General features: G+C 43.4%; 1 protein-coding gene and 1 long non-coding RNA gene across 2 annotated transcripts; one reads left to right on the top strand and one right to left on the bottom strand.

The window, feature by feature from the left end:
- The first annotated feature begins 1,948 nt into the window (after positions 1 to 1,948).
- Positions 1,949 to 10,006, top strand: LOC123264912. The gene is made up of 3 exons (XR_006509448.1): positions 1,949 to 2,032; positions 6,564 to 6,566; positions 9,994 to 10,006. It is a non-coding gene; the product is annotated as an uncharacterized LOC123264912 (long non-coding RNA).
- Positions 10,007 to 13,859: 3,853 nt separating this feature from the next.
- Positions 13,860 to 24,941, bottom strand: LOC123266057. Its single transcript, XM_044730089.1, has 3 exons — positions 24,764 to 24,941; positions 24,006 to 24,672; positions 13,860 to 14,127 (listed from the first exon to the last, which is right to left on the bottom strand). Exons 1-3 carry the CDS (start codon positions 24,939 to 24,941, stop codon positions 13,896 to 13,898), a joined length of 1,077 nt encoding a protein of 358 aa, XP_044586024.1. The 3' UTR covers positions 13,860 to 13,895.
- Between the last annotated feature and the right edge of the window lie 1,090 nt (positions 24,942 to 26,031).

Below are 26,031 nucleotides of genomic sequence, written 5' to 3'. Positions count from 1 at the left end.
ACAAAACTGAGGCAGTGCTTATTACCAGCAGGAAAGTGGTAGAGACAATTAAGCTGAAAGTTGCGAACAAGAAATCACATCACAACCTTATATTCGATATTTAGGAGTGATGCTTGATGCCCGACTCAACTTTAAGCAGCAGGTAGAACACGTCAGTGCCAAGGCGTCAGCAGTGGGAACAAGTCTAGCACGACTGATGCCGAACATCGGAGGGCCAAAGCAGAGCAGAAGGGTACTGTTATCATCTGTAGTCACATCGGTGCTTACATATGGTATATCTATTTGGACCAACGCTCTCGAGATGCAAGAATCATGGAGGAAGGCTGGACCAGTATACCGACGGTGTGCCTTAAGAGTCGCCAGCGCCTTCCGCACAATATCCGAGGAAGCAGTGTGCGTTATTTCCGGAACTCTGCCTCTCAGAGTCCTCGCTGAGGAAAGACGGAACCTTTATCATCGTAAAAGGTCAACTACACTAAGCGCTGAAGAGCTCAGAACTGAAGAACGGCAAAACAGCTTCGACCGATGGCAGCTCCAGTGGGACGCTGCAGAAAAAGGAAGATGGACGTATCGTCTTATACCGAGGATCGACGACTGGCTGAACCGGAGTCATGGAGAGGTTAACTACTACCCTACGCAGATGTTGTCAGGACACGGCTGCTTCCGAGCCTATCTTCACCGCTTTAAGCACGACGATTCTCCGGAGTGCCCATCCTGCCCAGGTGTCGCTGAAGACGTGGAGCACGTGATCTTTGCATGTCCTCGTTTTAACCAACAGCGCGATGAATTAGAGAAGATTCTAAAAAAGAAAATTCAACCGGAGACAATAGTAGAAGAAATGCTGTCATCAGAAGCTGTCTGGAACGCCACGAGCACCTTTGCCACTGAAGTGCTTACAGAGTTGCGTTCCATCGAGAGAAAAAGAGCAGAAAACAGAAACTAGAAGGGAGATAGAAATAAAAAACATCTTAGCCACCAGAAGGAAGAGCGGCAGCTAATTCCTCCCCCCGCGAAGAAATGCCTTACGGCGGTACCATGGGGGGTCAGAGGATAGAAGAGAAAGGGGTTTAGGGTTTAGTGGGTAGGGGCGTTAGTGTCGAGTTAGTATGACGCTGCGTCGAGTCGCCACATATCCAGGCCAAACACAGCTATGCCTAGAATCCGTAAAAAGGATTCCCCCCCCTACAAAAAAAAAAAAAAAAAAAAAAAAAAAAAAAAAACACACACACACAGAGTGAAAGGTGTTACGCTGTTTTTTATATAATTTCTTCTTTCCTGCGGTGAGTGTTAGGAAAACAGCTCCGCTACTATGCTGCTCATTAAAGCAGGTGGTTTCGGCGCTTCTGGTGAAGCCTTTCCAAGCCGTTTGACGACAATTTGGTAGGCTTTGCTCGTGGCATTTTTTTCGAAGTTCTGCTATGCCTGGTGACCACCAGTACACCGGCTTGTGAAAAACTCGATTTTTCAGCCGTTGCATAGCGGCGTCACATGATGCAGTAATTTCTTTCATCACACCTAGCACCGTTTTTTCCGTCTCGCTGCGGTCGTTTGGAGTCGGGTCATTCTGGAAAGTAGACCTGCTTCGTGTGAGTGACTTTCACAGTGCCTCCACATCAAGCCATGTTGAGCATCTTTGTCCGGTGTGTAGAGGAAGCATTTTGGCTTCTCCGTGCAGTTTACGGACTTGTGGTTCTCTCCGCCACATTTATAGCAATACTTGCTTCTGTTCGGTCCCGTACAGTTACGCGTTTGGTGCCCGAAACCAAGGCATTTAATGCATCAGATTACTTTCGCAACTGGGCGTATGCGACAGTTAACCCATCCGATCTTTATTCGGGCTTTGTCAAGGATCATGATTGCGCTAGCCTCGTATACCTCGCAGAAGGCTGCCCGATTGCTTCGTGGTGTAAGTTTTGTCAGATTCCCACGTCTTATTTCCAGGCTGTTGGTAAAGTCACGTTTAAGTGCTTCACGGATGTCGCTCTCGGTAGATACTCCATCCAAGTCAAGGATCTCGATCGTTGTTTTTGGTGTGAGAGTTCTGACCGTACCGATGTTAGCGGTTGCTGTTTCTATCGCAACCGTAAAAGCAGAAGTGTCTTCAGTCTTGCGTCCCATTTCTAGAAGAACGTCCCCGCGCTTTGTTTGTTTGATAGATTTTATGTCTACTCCAGTCTCTGTCGGATTAACCTTGGTCTTGATTTCCTAGAGGAGATCGGCGTACGTTCACCCTTCAGCTGGTTGGACAAGCACAGCCTTTGTTCTTGTCTTCTTCCTCCTCGGTTTCTCAGAGCCACCCTCACTTGGCTGGTTTTGGGCTTCAGTAGATTGAGCCGCTGGCTCCTATTCTGTTTCCTTCTTCTTCTTTTGCCAAGTTGCTTTGATCTAGGTATCGTCCCGGGCTGTATTTTTCTGTGCTGGCTTGTCGTTTGCTGAAGGAGGGCTAGGTGTGGACAGTTGTCTCTTCCTGTTGTCCTTTTCTTGCCGTGGTGGTTTGGTTGGAGTAACCTGAAGTGGCTGTGGTTTTTTGGTCAAACCCGGAGTTGTTTGGGTCGCTGACGCCGACGTACCGGGTGATTTCCTGGCCCCTCTATATGCCGTAGCAATGGACGTAACCAATTTTCTGATCTCATGACGAAGATTCTTCTTGTCCTTGATGAAATCAGCTAGCTCTTCGATCTTGCTACCAAGCCGCTCCATTAGCGATTGTTGGCTAGTGACGGTCAGTACAGAGTTAATCCTTCCTCGGTAAGCATGGATAGAGACGGGAGCAAAAGGTCCTCCACTTTTTGGAGGAACGTTTGTTGACTGTCCATCTTCTTCCATCGGGGCTATTTTTGTACTCCCTGTAGCATTTCTAAACAGTGGAGCCATGGGGTCCACCTCGCTGTCCAAACGGTCGCTTAATAACGATGAGTTCAGGCCCGTTTGCACGCCTTCCCTCGCTGGCACTGAGGTATCCATCCTCTGTACTGTAAACAATGTTTGAAAGTTCTGTGACATTGACATATCGTTTTTTTGCTAGATTTTGGTCCACCCCGAGTATTTCAATTCCTCGGTACCCGATATATCTGGCGGGCAGATATGTCGGGCTTTCCCCTATCGGCCACCTAGGGAGGCGCCCGATGCGGGACCCAGCAAACCCGACACGAGGTGTGAGTGTGAGTGTGAGTGTGAGTGTGTGTGTGTGTGTGTGTGTGTGTGTGTGTACGTGTGTGTAAAAAACCACGTAGATCACCACCGGTCCGGTCAAAATCGGTTCATTTGTTCGTGAGATATCGTTGTCGAAAAAAATTGAAAAAAGAATTTTTTTCAGAACTTCTATGAAATTTTTAGTCTGACTAGTTTGCGATTTAAGATTCTTAAAAGAGCTAAACTGCGTTGAATGACGTAAACCGTAAGAAAATCGGTTGATTCATTCAAAAGTTATTGCGGTTTGAAAATGCATAAAATTGTGTTCTATGAAACTTCTATCAGACTTTTGAGCTTGAAGAGCTCGAAATCATCACAAGCGGAATTTTAAGCGCGTAGGTATGGAATCAGTGGGAAGTTGCAGGGATGGCTTTCAGGGTCAACTGTTTTCCTAATTGTTTTTATTAAAAATTTCATCTTTGATGAATATATGTAGTAAAAATCTTTTTAAGTATTGTGGCGGATCAGCATAGTGGTTATCGTTCATGCTTCATGTCGCAAGGGTCTCGGGTTCGAGTCTCATCAAGGACTGGATGTCAAATGGTATTTTCCAATGAACGAAACAATCGATTACTACTAAATAGATCGATAGATAATTCTATTAGATTCTGGAGCCAAGGCTCCCTCAGAACCATCATCAAGTTTACATTACAATCAGTGTATAAAGTACAGAGTTTTTGATACACCAAATAAAACATAAAAATGAAAAATCAAAATAAATGTGGTAATTAATGGAATAACATGTTAATAGTGCTGTTAAGTAATACTTGTGTCATACAAAGCGCAACAACGTTCAATAATAGCAATCAACGTTCAATATAACAAATCAATAATTCTGTAAATAATAATCATAGCACAAACTACGGAATGATTTAAAATTCTCAGCTTTTGTAATTTCAGCTAGCAACCCATTCCAAATAGGTATGCCACGAACAAGAAATGAGTTTTCATACATACAACAATTAGATCTAGATACTCTTAAATAATCTTCTCTGACATCGCTCTGCGCAACGCAACTGGCAAAATTTAAATAGTGAAAGACTAAAACCATGACGAACAAAAAAAATTAGAAAAACGGTGTACCCTAAAGGCCATCCCTGCAACTTCCCGCTAATTCCATTCCTGGGCGCTTAAAATTGTACTTATGACATTTTTAAGCTCAAAATATAATTTATGTGATATTTTGAGCTCGCTGAGTTCGAAGAAATAATATTTCTATGCGTTTGAGCTCTCCCAGCTAGAAAGTCTGATAGAAGTCTCATAGAACACTATTTTTGGAATTTTCAAACCGTAATAACTTTTGAATGGATCAACCAATCTTCAAGCGGTTGGCGGCATTCGACGCAGTTTTATCATCCTCATCAATAATTTTCAGGTTTTAATTGATCAAACCAAAAATTTCGGAGTAATCCCGAAAAAACACTTTTTTCGGTTTTCTTTTGTTCACGATATCTCTCGAACGAATCAACCGATTTCGACCAGCTTGGTGGCGATAGATGTGGTTTTTCAAGCTTAAGGGCGAAGTAGTTATTGAAGTTAATCGATAACGCTATTTAAAAGTTATTCCGAAAAAACCACTTTCAAAAAAAATTTTTAACTTCCCGCTAAGAGAATTGAAAATTTTCAAAAATCGGGAAGTTATTGTTCTTTAAAAATCGAGTTTTCATTAGATCTCGACGTTTTGAGGTCTTAGAAAGCTACCCTGACTATTCCCGCGATGGTGTCTGTATGTCTGTATGTACTATGCGAGACATTGATTCTTCCCGGTCAGTGCTGCTTTTATAAGAATGGAAAAATAAATTTTTGGAAATCTCTAAAAATTAATTTGGAAATTTATAAAAATGTACTTTGATTTTAAAGGAAAAAATTATAAAAGAACTTTCGTAAAATAATAAAAAGCTATAAATGGAAACACCTAAATAAAGAAAATGGCTTATTAGTAAATCTGTAAGTTTGGCCAACTAAAGAAAAATAAATCTCTATTTTTGAAAATTTCTTTTACTGGAAATATTATTATTTAGTATAAATTAAAAAAATCTATATAAATAAATAAACTTCTGTGTAATTGGAAATTTATCAATTGCAAAATTAATAAAAAAAAGTATATTATATAAATGGATATCTTTTCAATATTCCGTTAAAATAAAAATAATTCTCACCTTATGGAAAATATAATTTTCGAAAAAGCTTACGTTTGTACTATAGTATTTACGGTAATTAAAAAAAAAATTAATTATTAATAAACATATGAATAGACGTCCAAACGATTTTATGGAATTTTGCAGAAATGGAATTCAATATTTTTAAAAACTTAAAAAAATTGAAATTCACATGAATGGCGATCAATAAAAAGAGAATCGGTAAATATGTAAATCTCTAAAAATGGAAATCTCTCAAAATGTATCTGTAAAAATGGAAATCTTTAAAAATGAAAATCTCTAAAAAATAAAAATTTCTAAAAATGGAAATCTGTAAAAATGGGAATCTTTGAAAATAAATCATCATTTTTAACTTCCCGCTAAGAAAATTGAAAATTTTCAAAAATCGGAAAGTTATTGGTTTCATCCCGTTTTTTGAAAATCGAGTTTTCATCAGATCTCGACGTTTTGAGGTCCTAGGAAGCTTTCCTGACTATTCCCGCGAGGGTGTCACTATGTCTGTATGTATGTGTGTGTGTGTGTGTTTTAGGGGAATCCTTTTTACGGATTCTAGGCATAGCTGTTTGGCCTGGATATGTGGCGACTCGACGCAGCGTCAAACTAAAACTCGACACTAACGCCCCTACCCACTAAACCCTAAACCCCTTTTCCTTCTTTCCTCTAATCCTTCATGGAAACCGCCGTCAGGCATGACATCGTGAAGGGAGGATCTAGCTACTGCTCTTCCTTCTGGTGGCTAAGGTGTTAACTACCTTCCTTTTATCTTCTGCTATTTGCTCTTTTTCTTTCGGTGGAACGCAATTCTAAGTTCTTCAGGGATCAGTGCAGTTGACCTTTTTCGTTGGTAAAGGGCCCGTCTCTCCTCTGCTAGAACTCTAAGAGGTAGGGTTCCAGCAATGACGCACACTGCTTCTTCTGATATAGCGCGAAAGGCACTAGCTACTCGTAGGGCACTCAGTCGATATACTGGTCCAGCCTTTCTCCATGATTCTTGCGTCTTTAATGCGTCGGCCCAAATGGATATTCCGTAAGTGAGCACCGATATGACTACTGATGACAATAATAGCCTCCTGCTCTGTTTTGGGCCTCCGACGTTCGGCATCAGTCGTGCGAGACTAGCCCTCACTACTGACGCTTTGGCACTGACATGTTCCACTTGCTGCTTGAAGTTGAGTCGGGCATCAAGCATCACTCCCAAATATCGGATATAAGGTTGTGATGTGATTTCTTGTTCGCCGACTTTCAGCTTAATGGTCTCTACCACTTTTCTGCTGGTAATAAGTACTGCCTCAGTCTTGTGTTGCGCCAGTTGCAGGTTCACTGCGTCCATCCACCGGTTAACGTGCTCAAAAGTGAGATCGAAGATATGATTTATCTCGTTCAAGGTGTTTGGCAACGATCACTACGGCTACGTCATCTGCATATGCTACGAGTTTGACGTTTCTTGGCAGAGTTAGTCTTAATAGCCCGTCATACATAATATTCCACAGGAGCGGGCCTAGGACTGAACCTTGTGGTACACCTCCAGTAATATCATACTCCCTCGGACCGTTCTTCGTGTCATACTTCAAGACCCTATTTTCAAAGTAGCTTGTTACGATCTTAAGAAGGTATTCTGGTACATTCTTCTCTTGGAGGGCCTGCATGATGCATTCCCAATTGGCGGAGTTGAATGCGTTTCTGATGTCTAGGGTCGCCACCAGGCAATACTCTTTCGTTCCACCCTTCCATCTGGTTCCTGCGATTGCTTCCTTGGCCGTATCAACAACCAGTTTGATTGCGTCCAGGGTTGATCGTCCTTTCCGGAATCCATACTGATTGTCTGCCAGGAGTGGGTCGACTACTGCTTCAATTCTCTGGTGAATTATAAATTCAAATATCTTACCCGCTGTATCTAGCATGCAAAGTGGGCGGTAAGATGACGGTTCATCCGGTGGTTTCTTCCCTTTAGGTAACAGTACCAATCGTTGCTGTTTCCACTTATGCGGGAAAGTCCCCTCCTTAAGGCATGAATTATAAACGTCTAGGAATAATGTTGGAGCTGCCTTTATGATGGTTTTCAAGGCTATATTAGGGATTCCGTCCAATCCCGGCGCTTTATTATTCCCTACACGGTTACAGGCCTGCAGCAGTTCTTCTTCAGTGACAGGTGGAGTGTCATCCAGTTCGCCTGGCGCCAACTGGTAATCGAAGTTGCGTTGCTGTGGGAATAGTGCAGTGACGATTTTCTGGAGAAGTTGAGGACACGTAGGTGATGGCATTTGTTGTTTTTTTAGGTGGATCATAACCACCTTATAAGGCCTACCCCACACGTCTTTATCCACCTCGTTGATGAGCTCTTTCCAGCATTGTCTCTTACTATCCTTGATGGCTTTGTTCAATGATCGATGGGCTTTTTTGTATTCTGCGACCAGCTCCGCAGAGTTAGGTCGTCGATAGCCACGCTGGGATATTCTTCTTTTCTTTAGACACTCTTTCCGAAGAACACTGATGTGGTCGTTCCACCAGTGCACTGCCGGGCGTTGGCTTATGCTGTGTTTCCGGACCATACTGGCGTCACAGGCCTGGACGACTCTTTTCATCAGGTCCTTGGTCATTTCTTCTGCGGATCCAGTAGTAATCGGTTCACTATTAAGGGCTATTACCAATGTGCTTGTGTCAAAAGGCTTCACTTTCCATCCAATGGTATTGAATGACTTGATTGGTCTTCTTGTATTCCGGTCATGTGATATTTCCCAGAGAATTGCCTTGTGGTCACTGGCTGTGTAGATATTCATCACCTTCCGGTCGTATTTCCCACTGATGAGGCTGCTGCTGACGAAAATGAGATCTACGATAGAGCTTGCTTCTCCTTTAGTATAGGTTGGCGTATCACCACTGTTGAGCTGGACTACATCTAGTGTAGAAAAAGCTTCTAGGAGTGCTTTTCCTCACGCATTTGTCTGCTTGCTGCCCCAGTCTACTGCCCAGGAGTTGAAGTCACCGGCAATCGCGACCGGATAATGCTGCTTGGCGTCCTCGGTCAGTTTGTCCAAGAATTCAGTGAATTCAACAATGGATAGGCTAGGTGGTGCATAACAGCTGTAGAAACGGATGCCGTTAACTGTTGCTGCTACAAAGCCGGCATTATCATTGTTAACTACACTCTGGAAGGGATGCTTACCACAAGACCAGATGACAGCCTTGGTGGTGCTGTCAGATTCCCAAGGCTGGGTATTCAGGTATCTGTATGGCTCTGCTATCATTACTAAGTCTAACTCTAGTTCTCTTGCTGTTTGCATAAGCAGATCATGTGCAGCTTCGCAATGGTTTAGGTTTAGCTGCAATATCTTCATGTCTGTTTGTTTGTTATCTTCTGGAGTGCCTCTTTAAATACTGGGGTCCTGGATGCGCCGGCATGATGAGCCGAGTTCTCCGCACTTTGATCCGCGCATAATACACATTTCGCTGGGTTTTTGCATTCAGCAATCTTGTGTCCCTCTTGTCCGCACCAAATACATAGCTTAGACCGATCCACATTGCTCTTGCACTGGGATCCAAGATGTCCAAAGTGCCAGCACTTGAAACATTGGATTGGTCTCCTCGTAGCTCTGATTCGGCAGTTGGCCCAGCCGATCCGGACTTTACCGCTTCCTGCCAATATCTTCCGCACTGCAGCTGCTGGTAGTGTCACAACAGCTGTCTGAGTACCTCTGTAGGCCTTATGAATCTTAATTGTCCCAAGTGGTATCTCGCAGGTTTCTCCGATTTCCGTTTGCAAGGCAGCCTGAATATCCTCCTTGGTTGTGGTACTGTCAAGATCTCGGATTTCGACGTCTTCCTGTGGCCCTTTGCAGATTACCTTCGCATCTTCTTGGAGGATGTCCGCGATGGTCTTCTGTAAGGCTTGGCCTCGGTCAGCGCTCTTCCTCGAAAGCGTAATCAGCAAGCTCCCGGTCCTAGTTCTTTGGATCTTATCCACTGTAGTACGGACCTGTTCGTCAGGGACGTCCTGCTTTATTCGCTTCAGAATTTCAGCATAGTTTGCCGTCTCTGCGGGGCGGATGATCAGTGCGTCCGGCCTGATCCGTTTGCGTGGTTCTTTCCGATTAGGCTCTGGCCTGGACTCCTTCGGCGGTTGCTTCTGGAGCTTTTCTACTGCTTGCTCTCTCTTGGACTTCCTTGACTGGACTTTTTGCCATTCATTCACCTCCTTTTTTCCGCCGTTCTGTGTTACCGCGTTTTTCGGGGGACTTGGTTTAAAGTCCTTCTTCTTCTTAGTACGGCTGGTCATTGAGTCTGGGGAATTTCGTTCTTTCCTTTTCCCGGGCCTGATATCAGTTCCAGTTTCCTCTCCGTCTTCGACAACTGACTCGACGTCACCCTCGCCACCTGTGTCCATCTCCTCGACAAACGTGTCGGCTTTTGCTGGTGAAACCGCTGTCACACTCGTCTTCATCACGATATTACCGTGTTGTTGTTGGATCTCCTGCCATTCTTGGTCCAGTTTTTTGAACCTTCTCAGGGCACTGCAGATGTTCGTCGACTTCGACTTAATCTCCTTGTGGACATTTTGCTTGGTTTGGAGAAACTCCTGCAGTCCACTGACTAGCTTCTCCAGATGTGCCAGCGCATCTGTCCTCTTCATCTTACTAAGTAGCAGTGCGTCTTGTTGGGCATGAGGCCCGTTTTCACTCTTGTTTGTTTCCTGTGCATGACTCATACTTTTTAATTTACCAGCGCATCGTACGGAGTGGAGCGGGTTGCCATAACTAGGAACGAGTGTACCCTCGGAGAAAGTACTCCTACCCCAGTTCCCTGAGGCCTAGCCGACACTTAGCCAGTCCCGGAATACATGGACGGACTAGACTCGCTCGGAGCGGTGAAGATTCCGATCTCTAACACTCACTGCGTACTTCCTGATCAAGGCCCGAAGTGGCTGGCTCCTGATCCACTGCTGCAACTTACACCTCGGTAGAGCAAGCTCACATCAGCCGTGGCCTGCATCGTCGGAAACTACGATACAGGTTCCGGTCACTCCCAGTGGGTCACAGCAGAGAACGATCGTCTTGCTAGGTCAGTTAGTGCGACCAACCCATTAAAGGGGAGTTTTGTCCACGGGAGCGTATTTTGTTTGGTTATTTTGCTTGGCTCCTACCCGCTGTACCTCATCAACTAAGAGATTAAGTGTCATCCAAGGACAGCGAGCGTTCTCCCATCCGCTCGGGGAGACGCGCCCGGTAGCAGTATCTCTTCTGCCCCGAGCGTGTGTGTGTGTATGTGTGTGTGTGTGTGTGTGTGTGTGTGTGTGTGTGTTTGTGTGTGTGTGTGTGTGTGTGTATTTTTTTTTCCCTTAGGGGGGGAATCCTTTTTACGGATTCTAGGCGTAGCTGTTTGGCCTGGATATGTGGCGACTCGACGCAGCGTCATACTAAAACTCGACGCTAACGCCCCTACCCACTAAACCCTAAACCCCTTTCCTCTTTCCTCTAATCCCTCATGGAAACCGCCGTTAGGCATTACTTCGTGGGGGGAGGATATAGCGACTGCTCTTCCTTCTGGTATAACTAGGTATTATTTTATCTTTCTTCTAGTTGTTGTCATTTGCTCTTTTTCTTTCGATGGAACGCAAGTCTATAAGAACTTCTGTTGCAAACGTATTTGCGGCTTTCCAGGCAGCCTCTGATGACAGCATTGCTTCTACTATTGTCTCTGGTTGGATTTTCTTCTTCAGGATCATCTCCAGCTCATCGCGCTGTGGGTAAAATCGTGGGCACTCAAAGAAAACGTGCTCCGCGTCTTCATTGATTCCTGAGCAGGACGGGCACTCCGGTGAATCATCATGCTTGAAGCGGTGAAGATACGTCCGAAAACATCCATATCCTGACAACATCTGCGTCAGATAGTAATTGACCTCGCCATGACTCCGGTTTATCCAAACGTCGATTTTCGGTATGAGACGGTGTGTCCATCTTCCTGTTGTCGCGGCGTCCCACTGCGATTGCCATCATGCGATGCTGTTCTGCCGTTCTTCAGCTCTGAGTTCATCGGCACTTAGTGTGGTTGACCTCTTTTGTTGGTAAAGGTTCCGTCTTTCCTCAGCTAGAACTCTAAGCGGCAGAGTTCCGGAAATGACACACACTGCTACTTCTGATATCGTGCGGAATGCACTGGCTAGTCTTACAGCGCTCAGTCGATATACTGGTCCAGCTTTTCTCCATGATTCTTGCAACTTCAGCGCGTCTGCCCAAATGGATATTCCATATGTGAGCACCGATGTGACAACTGATGATAGTAGTAGTCTCCTGTTCTGCTTTGGCCCTCCGACGTTCGGCATCAGTCGTGCGAGACTAGCCCTCACTACTGACGCTTTGGCACTGACGTGTTCCACTTGCTGTTTAAAGTTGAGACGGGCATCAAGTATCACTCCCAAATATCGGATGTAAGGTTGTGATGTGATTTCTTGTTCGCCGACTTTCAGCTTGATGGTCTCTAACACTTTTCTGCTGGATATAAGCACTGCCTCAGTTTTGTGTGTAGCCAGATGCAGGTTTACCGTATTCATCCACCGATGGACTTGCTCGAAGGTGATGTCGTACATGTTGTTAATTTAGTCAAGGTGTTTAGCGACGATTACTACGGCTACGTCGTCTGTATATGCTACGAGTTCTACACTTCTTGGCAATTTCAATCTCAATAGGCCATCGTTCATGATATTCCACAGCAGTGGACCAAGTACAGAGCCCTGGGGTACACCTCCTCTAATATCGTACTCTTTTAGACCATTCTTCGTGTCGTATTTAAGAACTCTATCGGTGAAATAGCTGGCCACTATTCTACACAGGTATTCTGGAACGTTTTTCTCTTGAAGAGCTTGCATGATGCAGTTCCAGTTGGCGGAATTGAAGGCGTTTTTAATGTCTAATGCCACCACCAGGCAATACTTCTTTGTGCCACCCTTCTATCTGGTTCCTGCGATCGCTTCTTTAGCCGTGCTAACAACCAGATTGATCGCGTCCAGGGTTGATCGTCCTTTCCGGAATCCATACTGGTTGTCTGCCAGGAGTGGGTCGACTACTGCATCTATTCTTTGATGAATTATGCGCTCAAGTATCTTACCCGCCGTATCTAGCATGCAAAGTGGTCGGTAAGATGACGGTTCTTCTGGTGGTTTCTTCCCTTTAGGTAACAGTACCAATCGTTGCTGTTTCCACTTACGAGGAAAAGTCCCCTCTTTGAGGCATGCATTATAAGCGTCTAGGAATAATATTGGAGCTGCCTTTATGATGGTTTTCAAGGCTAAATTAGGAATTCCGTCCAATCCCGGCGCTTTATTATTCTCTACACGGTTACAAGCCTCCAGCAGTTCTTCTCCAGTGACAGGTGGGATGTCGTCCAATTTGCCTGGCGCCAACTGGTAATCGTAGTTGCGTTGCTGTGGAAACAGTGCAGTGACGATTTTCTAAAGAAGTTGAGGACACGTAGGTGATGGCATTTGTTGTTTTTTCAGGTGGGTCATAACCACCTTATAAGGCCTACCCCACACGTCTTTATCCACCTCGTATATAAGCTCTTTCCAGCATCTTCTTTTGCTCTCTTTGATGGCTTTATTTAGTTCACGACGCGCCTTTTTGTACTCTGCGATCAGCTCCACTGAGTTGGGCCGTTGATAGCCGCGCTGAGAGATTCTTCATTTCTTATGACACTCTTTACGGAGGACGCTGATGTGGTCGTTCCACCAATGCACCGAAGGTCTCGAATTTATGCCACGTTTACGAGGCATACTAGCATCACAAGCATGTGTTACTCTCCTCATCAGGTCCTTAGTCTGTTCTTCTGCACATCCAGTGTTGATCGGATCACCATCGAGGGCTATTAGTAATGCTTCTGGGTCAAAAGATTTTACCTTTCAACCAACGATGTTAGACTGCTTGACTGGTCTCTTGGGGTTCTGGTCGCTTGATATTTCCCAGAATATCGCATGATGGTCGCTGGCAGTGTAGATGTCCAACACTTTCCAGTTGCAGTCGCCTCTGGCAAGGCTATTACTGACAAAAGTGAGGTCTACAATTGAGCTTGCGTCACCTTTGGTGTAGGTCGGCGTATCACCACTGTTGAGCAAAACCACATCTAGTGTCGTAAAGGCCTCCAGTAGTGCTTTCCCTCGTGCGTTTGTATGTTTGCTGCCCCAGTCAACTTTCCAGGAGTTGAAGTCTCCGGCTATCGCTACTGGATGGTATTGCTTCGCATCTTCGGTTAGTTGATCCGGGAAATCAGTGAAGTCAACAATGGAGAGGCTAGGTGGTGCGTAGCAGCTATAGAAGCGGATGTCTTCTACTGATACTGCTACAAAGCCGGCATTGCTGTTGTCGACTGCATTTTGGAAAGAAAGCTTGCCACATGACCAGATGACAGCTTTGGATGTGCTGTCAGATTCCCAGGGTTGGGTACTCAGGTGTTTATATGGCTCTGCTATCAGTACCAAGTCCAGCTCTAATTCTCGCACAAATTGCATGAGCAGGTCATGCGCTGCTTCACAATGGTTGAGGTTGAGCTGCAATATCCTCATGCTTGTTTGTTCGTCAACTTCTGGAGCGCCTCCTGATATACCGGGCATCTGTAGGTGCCGGCATGGTGAGCCACGTCCTTTGCTCCTTGCTGGTCAGCACATATTGCACACTTGGCAGGATTTTTACAGTCCGCGATACGGTGCCCTTCTTGTCCACATCTGATGCAGAGTTTAGATCGGTCTACTTGGCTTTTACATTGGGGCCCAACATGTCCAAAGTGCCAGCATTTAAAGCATTGGATAGGTCTCGTCGTCGCTTTGATTCGGCAGTTAACCCACCCGACATGGATCTTGCCGGTTCCTTCCACTAATTTTCGCGCGATGGTCATAGGTAAAGTGACTGCAGCCGTCTGCGTACCTCTGAAAGCCTTACGGATTTTTATTCCTTCTAGAGGTATCTCATGATCTTTTCCAACTTCCTCTTTCAGGGCGGCCTGGATCTCTTCCTTCGTCGTTTCTTCGTCGATGTCTCGAATCTCAATGGTCTCCTGTGGACCTTTACAGACTACCTTAGCATCGTCTTGAAGAATTCCTGTGATGGTCCTCTGCAAGGCTTGATCTTTGTCAGCACTTTTCCTTGACAACGTGATCAGCATATCTCCGGTCATTGTCCTGCGGATCTTCTCGACGGTATTTCAACCTGGTCTGCTGGGACATGACGCTTTATGCGGCGCAATATCTCGGAATACTTCTCTTTTTCGGCAGGGCGGATTATCAGCGCGTCAGGTCTGATCCATTTGCGCGATTTTTTTCGCTTAGGTTCCGGTCGTGGCTCCTTCGGCAATTGCTTTGGGAGGTGATCCTGCTCCGGCCTTCTCTTCTTCGATTCTACTTTTTGCCACGCGTCGACCTCCTTATTTTTGGCACCCCGTGCCGCCACTTCTTTCGGAGGACTTGGTTTTGTGTCATTTTTCTTCATTACTTGGTTGACAGTTGGGTCAGGAGAGTTACGGTCTTTCTTCTTCCCAGACCTGACACCAGTGTCGCTTCTGTCTTCTGTTACAGATTCACCATCGCCTTCGGCACCGGTGTCCATGTCTTCGACGGTGTCTGCGGCAGGTTGTCTGCTCTTCTTCGGTGTGACATTGGGAGTTTGCCGTTGTTGTACCTGCCATCCGTCATCAAGTGTTCTGAACCTTTGAAGGGCGTTGACTACACCGGTTGTCTTCGTCTTGATCTCTTTGTGGATGTTGACTTTAGACTTACCAAACTCATGCAGCTCTCTAGTAAGCTTATCAAGGTGTTCCAGCACTTGTGCCCTCTTCATCTCAGTGCTTGCTACGATAGCTGCTTGCTGGGCGTGAGCCCCGTTTTGACTCTTGTTTGTTTCCATATTTCTACTCATACTTTTTTGATTTACCAGCGCATCGTACGGAGTGGAGCGGGTTGCCATAACTAGGAACGGGTGTACCCTCGGAGATAGTACTCCTACCCTAGTTCCCTGAGGCCTAGCCGACACTTAGCCAGTCCCGGAATACACGGACGGACTAGACTCGCTCGGAGCGGTGAAGATTCCGATCTCTAACACTCACTGCGTACTTCCTGATCAAGGCCCGAAGTGGCTAGCTCCTGATCCACTGCTGCAACTTTCACCTCGGCAGAGCAAGCTCACATCAGCCGTGGCCTGCATCGTCGGAAACTACGATACAGGTTTCGGACACTCCCAGTGAGTTACAGCAGGAACCAATCGTCTTGCTAGGTCAGTTAGTGTGACCATTAAAGGGGAGTTTTGTCCACGGGAGCTTATTTTGTTTGGTTATTTTGCTTGGCTCCTACCCGCTGTACCTCATCAACTAAGAAATTAAGTGTCATCCAAGGACAGCGAGCGTTCTCCCATCCGCTCGGGGAGACGCGCCCGGTAGCAGTATCTCTTCTGCCCCGAGTGTGTGTGTGTGTGTGTAAGTATGTAAACCTCTTATAACTTTTGAACGGTTGAACCGATTTCATTGCGGTTGGTGCCATTCGAAAGGGCATCACCAAACTTATAATTTTTGTTAATTTGAACCGATTCGGGCCGATAGATTTTGAGAAATTCGGAGAAATCTAAAAAAAGGTAGGAAAAAAAATTTTTTCTGAAGTGGTTTTTTTGGGATAACTTTTAAACAGCTCAACCGATCAATTCCAAAAACTAATCAGCTCTCAACCTTGAAAAACCACGTCGATCACCGTCAATCCGGTCAAAATCGGTTGATTCGTTCGAGAGATATCGTGAACGAAAGAAAACCGAAAAAGTGTTTTTTCAGAGTTACTCCGAAATTTCTAGTTTGACCAATTGAAACTTAAGAATTATTTATAAGGCTTAAAAAACTACGTAGAATGCCGCCAACTGCGTGAAAATAGGTTCATTAATTCAAAAGTTATTGTGGTATGAACATTCAAAAAATAGTGTTCTATGAAACTTCTATCAAACTTTTGAGCTCAAAGAGCTCAAAAGCATAGAAAAAGTATCTTTTTGAGCTCGGAGAGCTTAAAACAACACACAGATTGTACTTTGGAGCTCGAAAAGCTCAAAAAAGCGGCCAGGTATTAACGGAATTAGCGGTAAGTTGCAGGGATGGCCTTTAGGGTCAACCATTTTCCTAATTGTTTTTTTTATAATTAACGAGAATTCCCAATGACTTTGAGAATTTCTTATCCAAAGGGAGGTATCGAGGATACCGGAAGCTCGACTACTAAGATATCTTCTCCGACAGTTCTCGCGGAAAACGCTAAAATACATTTTAAATCATCAGTTATCATGTAGTGAGGTATCTAGCAAACTGGAAGCTTCAATACCAAGACATCTTCTCCGACGGATCTCGCGGAAAACGCTAAAATACATTTTAAATCATCAGTTATCATGTAGTGAGGTATCTAGCAAACTGGAAGCTTCACTACCAAGACATCTTCTGCGACGAATCTCCCGATAAACGCTATAATACATTTTATATCATCAGTTATCATGTAGGGAAGATATCTAGCAAACTGGAAGCTTTACTACCAAGACATCTTCTCCGAAAGTTCTCGCGAAAAACGCTAAAATACATTTTAAATCATCAGTTATCATGTAGTGAGGTATCTAGCAAACTGGAAGCTTCACTACCAAGACATCTTCTCCGACGAATCTCCCGAAAAACGCTACAATACATTTTAAATCGTCAGTTATCATGTAGTGAGGTATCTAGCAAACTGGAAGCTTCACTACCAAGACATCTTCTCCGACGGAACTCACAAAAAACGCTGAAATACATTTTATATTATCAGTTATCATGTAGGAAAGATATCTAGCAAACTGGAAGCTTCACTACCAAGACATCTTCTCCAACAGTTCTCGTGGAAAACGCTAAAATACGAGAATAAAAATATGAGAAGTCAGTAAAGCTGTGTTTAAATGTTTTTGACTGATTATTAAAATAATAAGTTGTTAATATGACATGAAAAAATTTATTTTTAATGAAGTTAAAAATTTATTTTTAATGAGGTTAAAAATTTCATACAAAATATAATAAAAAATTTTTAAAATATTTGTTTGTTAACTATTTTCTATTATTATTAAAAAAATTGAAAAAAATGAAATCATATTAACGTTAGTTGTAGATATAATTAACAATATAATTTTACACATGAAAACATTTTTTTAGTTTAAATAGACAAAATATAAAATTGTAATTACAATCGGAGTTGATAAATGAAATCTGAGTATCGATCACAACATTCTGAAAGAGTTGGGAAGAAAGTCTCGGTGCAAATTAACTCCACCATAGTTTGATAAATTTCGCCTGGATCTTGATTTTTTCTGAACATCTTATAAATTTTTCCGGCTACTATTTCTTCTTACGCGAAGACAGAGTAGTTGTACCAGCAGATCGTTGATGATTTCTTCAGTAGTTCTTTCATTTGGTACTGAGTTTCATTTTTTCTTCTTTTAATAATCGCAGCTCGTAAAGAGCTACTTGTAATTCACGCAACTTTTACGCTGATTAACATTTCAATTAAATTATTAGCGCAGTTCAAAATACAATATAACATAAATGTATGTAACATTATATAATTCAACATAAATTAAAATTAAATTGTGAACTTTATATTTGGTAAAAAGAATAAGTATAATCGTATAAATTTCTCCGGCTCCAATTGCTTCTTACGCGAAGACAGAGTAGTTGTAGCCTCCAGCATATATCGGTGATGATCTCCTCAGTAGTTATCTCTTACGTTTTTGAAACCTTGCAAAATAATGAAGGTAATTAATTAAAGACCTGAATGGATTTTTACAATTTAAGGGTAATCATTATTTTACTTTATAAAATTTCTTCAACATACCATCAAGTAACGGTGATTTTTAACATAGAAACTGGAGATTTGGCAGAGTCGTGATACTGTTTTCATCTAATAAAACTGAGGGAAATAAAAAAATTAGAAATAGTAAGTAACTCATAAATTTTATAGCTTACGACACTTTAGCCCGTTAAGTTATTTCAGCTGTTACTCTAATCACCCAATAACTGTATTGAGTTAATATTTAATTCCTCCGCTTCGCTTTGGCCAACAATTACTTGTGTTCTGAGACATTTCATAATTTACTTCTCTTGATGCGTAATGTACTATTCTTAAATTTTTATAAATTTACAGATGATTTAATTGATCCTTGCCAATATTGTAAAACGGAAGAAGAAACAATCAAATTAGAGAGATGTTCCCATATCATCGGGTGCTATCTCTGTTGGATAAATACTTTTTATGTTTACAAAATAAAAACTTGCCCGATTTGTCGATCGGAATATTCTAGAAAAGACGTAATAATCAAAATGTGAAATTGTCGACATAGAGGCTACAACAACGTAATAATTGACTCAATAATTTTCGCGAAGATCGATGAGATCTTATCCTTTTTACCTAATATAAAGTTCAGATTTTAATTTTAATTTATGTTGAATTATATAATGTTACATACATTTATGTTATATTGTATTTTGAACTGCGCTAATAATGTAATTGAAATGTTAATCAGCGTAGAAGTTGCGTGAATTACAAGTAGCTCTTTACGAGCTGCGATTATTAAAAGAAGAAAAAATGAAACTCAGTACCAAATGAAAGAACTACTGAAGAAATCATCAACGATCTGCTGGTACAACTACTCTGTCTTCGCGTAAGAAGAAATAGTAGCCGGAAAAATTTATAAGATGTTCAGAAAAAATCAAGATCCAGGCGAAATTTATCAGGCTATGGTGCAGTTAATTTGTACCGAGACTTTCGTCCCAACTCTTTCAGAATGTTGTGATCGATACTCAGATTTCATTTATCAACTCCGATTGTAATTACAATTTTATATTTTGTCTATTTAAACTAAAAAAATGTTCTCATATGTAAAGTTAAATTGTTAATTATATCTACAACTAACGTTAATATGATTTCATTTTTTTCAATTTTCTTAATAATAATAAAAAATAGTTAAAAAACAAATATTTTAAAAATTTTTTATTATATTTTGTATGAAATTTTTAACTTCATTAAAAATAAATTTTTTCATGTAATATTAACGACTTATTATTTTAATAATCAGTCAAAAACATTTAAACATAGCTTTACTGACTTTAAATATTTTTATTCTCGTATTTTAGCGTTTTCCGAGAGAACTGTCAGAGAAGATGTCTTGGTAGTGAAGCTTCCAGTTTGCTAGATATCTTCCTTACATGATAACTGATAATATACAATGTATTTCAGCGTTTTTCGTGAGATCCGTCGGAGAAGATGTCTTGGTAGTAAAGCTTCCAGTTTGCTAGATACCTCAATACATGATAACTGACGATTTAAAATGTATTGTAGCATTTTTCGGGAGATCCGTCGGAGAAGATATCTTGGTAGTGAAGCTTCCATTTTGCTAGATACCTCACTACATGACAACTGATGATTTAAAATGTATTTTAGCGTTTTTCGCGAGAACTGTTGGAGAAGATGTCTTGGTAGTGAAGCTTCCAGTTTGCTAGATATCTTCCCTACATGATAACTGATGATATAAAATGTATTATAGCGATTTTCGGGAGATTCGTCGGAGAAGATGTCTTGGTAGTGAAGCTTCCAGTTTGCTAGATACCTCACTACATGATAACTGATGATTTAAAATGTATTTTAGCGTTTTCCGTGAGAACTGTCGGAGAAGATGTCTTAGTAGTCGAGCTTCCGGTATCCTCGATACCTCCCTTTAGGTAAGAAATTCTCAAAGTCATTGAGAATTCTCGTTAATTATAAAAAAAAAAAATGATAATTTATTTTAAAAGATTTCCATTTTTACAGATACATTTTGAGAGATTTCCATTTTTAGAGATTTACATATTTACCGATTCTCTTTTTATTGATCGCCATTCATGTGAATTTCAATTTTTTTAAGTTTTTAAAAATATTGAATTCCATTTCTGCAAAATTCCATAAAATCGTTCGGACGTCTATTCATATGTTTATTAATAATTAATTTTTTTTTTTAATTACCGTAAATACTATAGTACAAACGTAAGCTTTTTCGAAAATTATATTTTCCATAAGGTGAGAATTATTTTTAACTTCCCGCTAAGAAAATCGAAGATTTTCAAAAATCGGGAAGTTATTGTTTTCACCCCGTTTTGCAAAAATCGAGTTTTCATCAGATCTCGACGTTTAAAGGTCATAGGAAGCTTCCCTGACTATCCCCGCGAGGTTGTCACGGTGTCTGTATGTATGTATCTATGTATGTGTGTGTGTATATGTGTGTGTGTGTGTGTGTGTGTGTGTATTTTTTTTTTTTTTTTTTTTTTAGGGGGGGTATCCTTTTTCCAGATTCTAGGCATAGCTGTTTGGCCTGGATATGTGGCGTCTCGACGCAGCGTCATACTAAAACTCGACACTAACGCCCCTACCCACTAAACCCTAAACCCCTTTTCCTTCTTTCCTCTAATCCCTCATGGAAACCGCCGTCAGGCATTACTTCGTGAAGGGAGGATCTAGCTACTGCTCTTCCTTCTGGTGGCTAAGGTGTTAACTACCTTCCTTCTATCTTCTGCTATTTGCTCTTTTTCTTTCGGGGGAACGCAAGTCTTTAAGGACTTCTGTTGCAAACGTGTTGGTAGCGTTCCAGGCAGCTTCTGATGACAACATTGCTTCTACTAGTGAATCTGGTTGCATTCTCTGGTTCAGGATCCTCTCCAGTTCTTCACGCTGTGGATTGAAACGAGGACATACAAAGAAGACATGCTCCGCGTCTTCAGCAGCTCCTGGGCAGGACGGGCACTTCGAAGAGTCATCGTGCTTAAAGCGGTGTAGATACTCTCGAAAACACCCATGTCCCGACAACATCTGCGTAAGATAGTAATTGACCTCACCGTGATTCTGGTTAAGCCAATTGTCGATCCGAGGTATGAGACGGTGCGTCCACCTACCCTTCTCTGCAGCATCCCATTGTAGTTGCCATCGGCCTATGCTCTTCTGCCGTTCTTCAATTCTAAGCTCTTCAGGGATCAGTGAAGTTGACCTTTTTCGTTGGTAAAGGGCCCGTCTTTCCTCAGCTAAGACGCTGAGAGGCAGAGTACCGGAAATAACACACACTGCTTCCTCTGATATTGTGCGGAAGGCGCTAGCTACTCGTAGGGCACTCAGTCGATATACTGGTCCAGCCTTTCTCCATGATTCTTGCGTCTTTAATGCGTCGGCCCAAATGGATATTCCGTAAGTGAGCACCGATGTGACTACTGATGACAATAATAGCCTCCTGCTCTGTTTTTGGCCTCCGACGTTCGGCATCAGTCGTGCGAGACTAGCCTTCACTACTGACGCTTTGGCACTGACATGTTCCACTTGCTGCTTGAAGTTGAGTCGGGCATCAAGCATCACTCCCAAATATCGGATATAAGGTTGTGATGTGATTTCTTGTTCGCCGACTTTCAGCTTAATGGTCTCTACCACTTTTCTGCTGGTAATAAGTACTGCATCAGTCTTGTGTTGCGCCAGTTGCAGGTTCACTGCGTCCATACACCGGTTAACGTGCTCAAAAGTGAGATCGAACATATGATTTATCTCGTCAAGGTGTTTGGCATCGATCACTACGGCTACGTCATCTGCATATGCTACGAGTTTGACGTTTCTTGGCAGAGTTAGTCTTAATAGACCGTCATACATAATGTTCCACAGGAGCGGGCCTAGAACTGAACCTTATGGTACCCCTCCAGTAATATCATACTCCCTCGGACCGTTCTTCGTGTCATACTTCAGGACCCTGTTTTCAAAGTAGCTTGCTACGATCTTAAGCAGGTATTCTGGTACATTCTTCTCTTGGAGGGCCTGCATGATGCATTTCCAATTGGCGGAGTTGAAGGCGTTTCTGATGTCTAGTGTCACCACCAGGCAATACTTCTTCGTTCCACCTTTCCATCTGGTTCCTGCGATTGCTTCCTTGGCCGTATCAACAACCTGTTTGATTGCGTCCAGGGTTGATCATCCTTTCTGGAATCCATACTGATTTTCTGCCAGGAGTGGGTCGACTACTGCTTCGATTCTCTGGTGAATTATGCGCTCCAATATCTTACCCGCCGTATCTAGCATGCAAAGTGGTCGGTAAGATGACGGTTCTTCTGGTGGTTTCTTCCCTTTAGGTAACAGTACCAATCGTTGCTGTTTCCACTTACGAGGAAAAGTCCCCTCCTTGAGGCATGCATCATAAGCGTCGAGGGATAATGTTGGAGCTGCCTTTATGATGGTTTTCAAGGCTATATTAGGGATTCCGTCCAATCCCGGCGCTTTATTATTCCCTACACGGTTACAGGTCTCCAGCAGTTCTTCTTCAGTGACAGGTGGAATGTCGTCCAGTTCGCCTGGCGCCAACTGGTAATCGAAGTTGCGTTGCTGTGGGAACAGTGCAGTGACAATTTTCTGAAGAAATTGAGGACACGTAGGTGATGGCATTTGTTGTTTTTTCGGGTGGGTCATAACCACCTTATAAGGTACTCTGCGATCAGCTCCACTGAGTTGAGCCGTTGATAGCCGCGCTGGAAGATTCTTCTCTTTCTATGACACTCTTTACGGAGGACGCTGATGTGGTCGTTCCACCAATGCACCGAAGGTCTCGAATTTATGCCACGTTTACGAAGCATACTGGCATCACAAGCATGTGTTACTCTCCTCATCAGGTCCTTAGTATGTTGTTCTGTACATCCAGTGTTGATCGGATCACCATTGAGGGCTATTAGCAATGCTTTTGGGTCAAAAGATTTCACCTTCCAACCAACGATGTTAGACTGCTTGATTGGTCTCTTGAGGTTCTGGTCGTTTGATATTTCCCAGAATATCGCATGATGGTCGTTGGAAGTGTAGATGTCCAACACTTTCCAGTTGTAGTCACCTCTAGCAAGGCTATTACTGACAAAAGTGAGGTCTACAATTGAGCTTGCGTCACCTTTGGTGTAGGTCGGCGTATCACCACTGTTGAACGAAACTACATCTAGTGTAGTAAAGGCCTCTAGTAGTGCTTTCCCTCGTGCGTTGGTATGTTTGCTGCCCCAGTCAACTGCCCAGGAGTTGAAGTCTCCGGCTATCGCTACTGGATGGTATTGCTTCGCATCTTCAGTTAGTCGATCCAAGAAATCAGTGAAGTCAACAATGGAGAGGCTAGGTGGTGCGTAGCAGCTATAGAAGCGGATGCCCTCTACTGATACTGCTACAAAGCCGGCATTGCTGTTGTCGACTGCATTTTGGAAAGGGAGCTTGCCACATGACCAGATGACAGCTTTGGATGTGCTATCAGATTCCCAGGGTTGGGTACTCAGGTGTTTATATGGCTCTGCTATTAGTACCAAGTCAAGCTCTAATTCTCGCATGGATTGCATGAGCAGGTCATGCGCTGCCTCACAATGGTTGAGATTGAGCTGTAGTATCCTCATGGTTGTTTGTTCGTCAACTTCTGGAGCGCCTCCTGAAATACCGGGCACCTGTGGGTGCCGGCATGGTGAGCCACGTCCTTTGCTCCTTGCTGCTCAGCACATATTGCACACTTGGCAGGATTTTTACAGTCAGAGATACGGTGCCCTTCTTGTCCACATCTGATGCAAAGTTAAGACCGGTCTACTTGGCTTTTGCATTGGGACCCAACATGTCCGAAGTGCCAGCATTTAAAGCATTGGACTGGTCTTCTAGTTGCTCTTATTCGGCAATTGACCCAGCCAATCCTTATTTTGCCGCTTCCTTCCAGTAGCTGTTGTGCTCCAGCTGCTGGTAGTGTCACTGTAGCCGTTTGCGTACCTCTGTAGGCCTTACGGATCTTGATAGCCTCTAGTGGTATTTCGCAAGTTTCTCCGGTTTCCGTTTTCAGGGCAGTCTGAATGTGCTCCTTCGTCGTGTCATCATCAATGTCTCGGATCTCGATGGTCTCCTGCGGTCCTTTGCAGATTACTTCGGCCTCTTTTTGAAGAATATCCATGATGGTCTTTTGCAAGGCTTGGCCTTTGTCGATACTCTTCTTTGAGAGCGTAATCAGCATGTCCCCAGTTTTGGTTTTGTGGATCTTTTCCACGGTTGTGCGGACCTGTTCATCAGGGACGGCCTGCTTTATACGACGCAATATTTCGGCGTACTTCTCCTTCTCGACCGGACGGATGATCAGAGCGTCAGGCCTGGTCCATTTTCGCGGTTTCTTCCGCTTAGGTTCCGGCCGGGGCTCTTTCGGCGGTTGCTTTGGGAGTTGCTCACTAGCTAGCCTTCTCTTCTCCTTCTTAGACTGAACTTTTTCCCAGTCAGTCGTCTTCTTAGGTTCGTCGACCTGCCAGTCGTTGAGGAGGGCTTTTTTTTAAGTCCTTCTTCTTTGTGACTTTATCGGTTGGCTCTGGCGAGTTTCGGTCCTTTCTCTTTCCAGGCCTTGTGTCAGTTTCACCCTTGTCTTCAGCGACTGATTCACCATCACCTCCAGCTTCGGTGTCCATTGCTTCGTCAGTCACGACGACAGCCTGACAGGCTTTCTCCAGTGTAGCATGAGAAATGCGCTGCAATGATGAGCGCCACTCCTCATCCAGCTTCTCAAACCTTTGAAAGGCGTTAGTCACACCAGTCATCTTGGATTTTATCTCTTTGTGAATGTTGACCTTTGGTTGGACAAAATCATTCAGCTCACTGATCAGCTTTTCAAGGCGTTTGAGCGCTTGCGAACGCTTCATTTCAGCGCTTGCGTCAATCGCTGCTTGTTGGGCATGTAGCCCGTTTCCCCTCTTGTTTGTTTCCTGTGGGTTACTCATACTTTTTTGATTTACCAGCGCATCGTACGGAATGGAGCGGGTTGCCATAACTAGGAACGGTTGTACCCTCGGAGATAGTACTCCTACCCCAGTTCCCTGAGGCCTAGCCGACACTTAGCCAGTCCCGGAATACACGGACGGACTAGACTCGCTCGGAGCGGTGAAGATTCCGATCTCTAACACTCACTGCGTACTTCCTGATCAAGGCCCGAAGTGGCTGGCTCCTGATCCACTGCTGCAACTTTCACCTCGGCAGAGCAAGCTCACATCAGCCATGGCCTGCATCGTCGGAAACTACGATACAGGTTCCGGACACTCCCAGTGAGTTACAGCAGGAACTAATCGTCTTGCTAGGTCAGTTAGTGTGACCAAACCATTAAAGGGGAGTTTTGTCCACGGGAGCTTATTTTGTTTGGTTATTTTGCTTGGCTCCCACCCGCTGTACCTCATCAACTAAGAGATTAAGTGTCATCCAAAGACAGCGAGCGTTCTCCCATCCGCTCGGGGAGACACGCCCGGTAGCAGTATCTCTTCTGCCCCGAGTGTGTGTATGTGTGTGTGTGTGTGTGTGTGTGAAAGTATGTGAACCGCTTATAACTTTTGAACGGCTTGACCGATTTTATCGTGGTTGGTGCCATTCGATAGAGCTTGACCAAACTTAGATTTTGAAAACTATTTGGACTAATTCAGATCAATAGATTTTGAGAAATCTTAAAAAAACTAAAAACAAAATTTATTCAAATGTGGTTTTTTTTGGAATAACTTTTAAACGGCTTAAAGGTTCAATTCCAAAAACTAATCAGCTCTTGACCTCAAAAAACGACGTCGATCGCCACCAGTCCGGTCGAAATCGGTTGATTTGTTCGAGAGATATCGTGAACGAAAGAAAAACGAAAAAAATGTTTTTTCG

This window comes from Cotesia glomerata, linkage group LG5 (genome assembly GCF_020080835.1).
Source record: "Cotesia glomerata isolate CgM1 linkage group LG5, MPM_Cglom_v2.3, whole genome shotgun sequence".
Taxonomy (NCBI): Eukaryota; Metazoa; Arthropoda; class Insecta; order Hymenoptera; family Braconidae; genus Cotesia; species Cotesia glomerata.
The sequence above is the reverse complement of the archived record's forward strand: the minus strand, read 5'-3'. Positions and strand labels throughout refer to the sequence as shown.

What these genes read in the sequence shown, in the direction of transcription:
- LOC123266057 (XM_044730089.1), bottom strand. Translation starts at nt 24,941, where the DNA reads ATGACTGGTGTGACTAACGCCTTTCAAAGGTTTGAGAAGCTGGATGAG. An exon ending in ATCAGTCGCTGAAGACAAGG is followed by an intron (nt 24,673 to 24,763) that starts GTGAAACTGACA and finishes CTTAAAAAAAAG; the next exon opens with CCCTCCTCAACGACTGGCAG. An exon ending in AGACCAGTCCAATGCTTTAA is followed by an intron (nt 14,128 to 24,005) that starts ATGCTGGCACTT and finishes CCAATGCTTTAA; the next exon opens with ATGCTGGCACTTTGGACATG.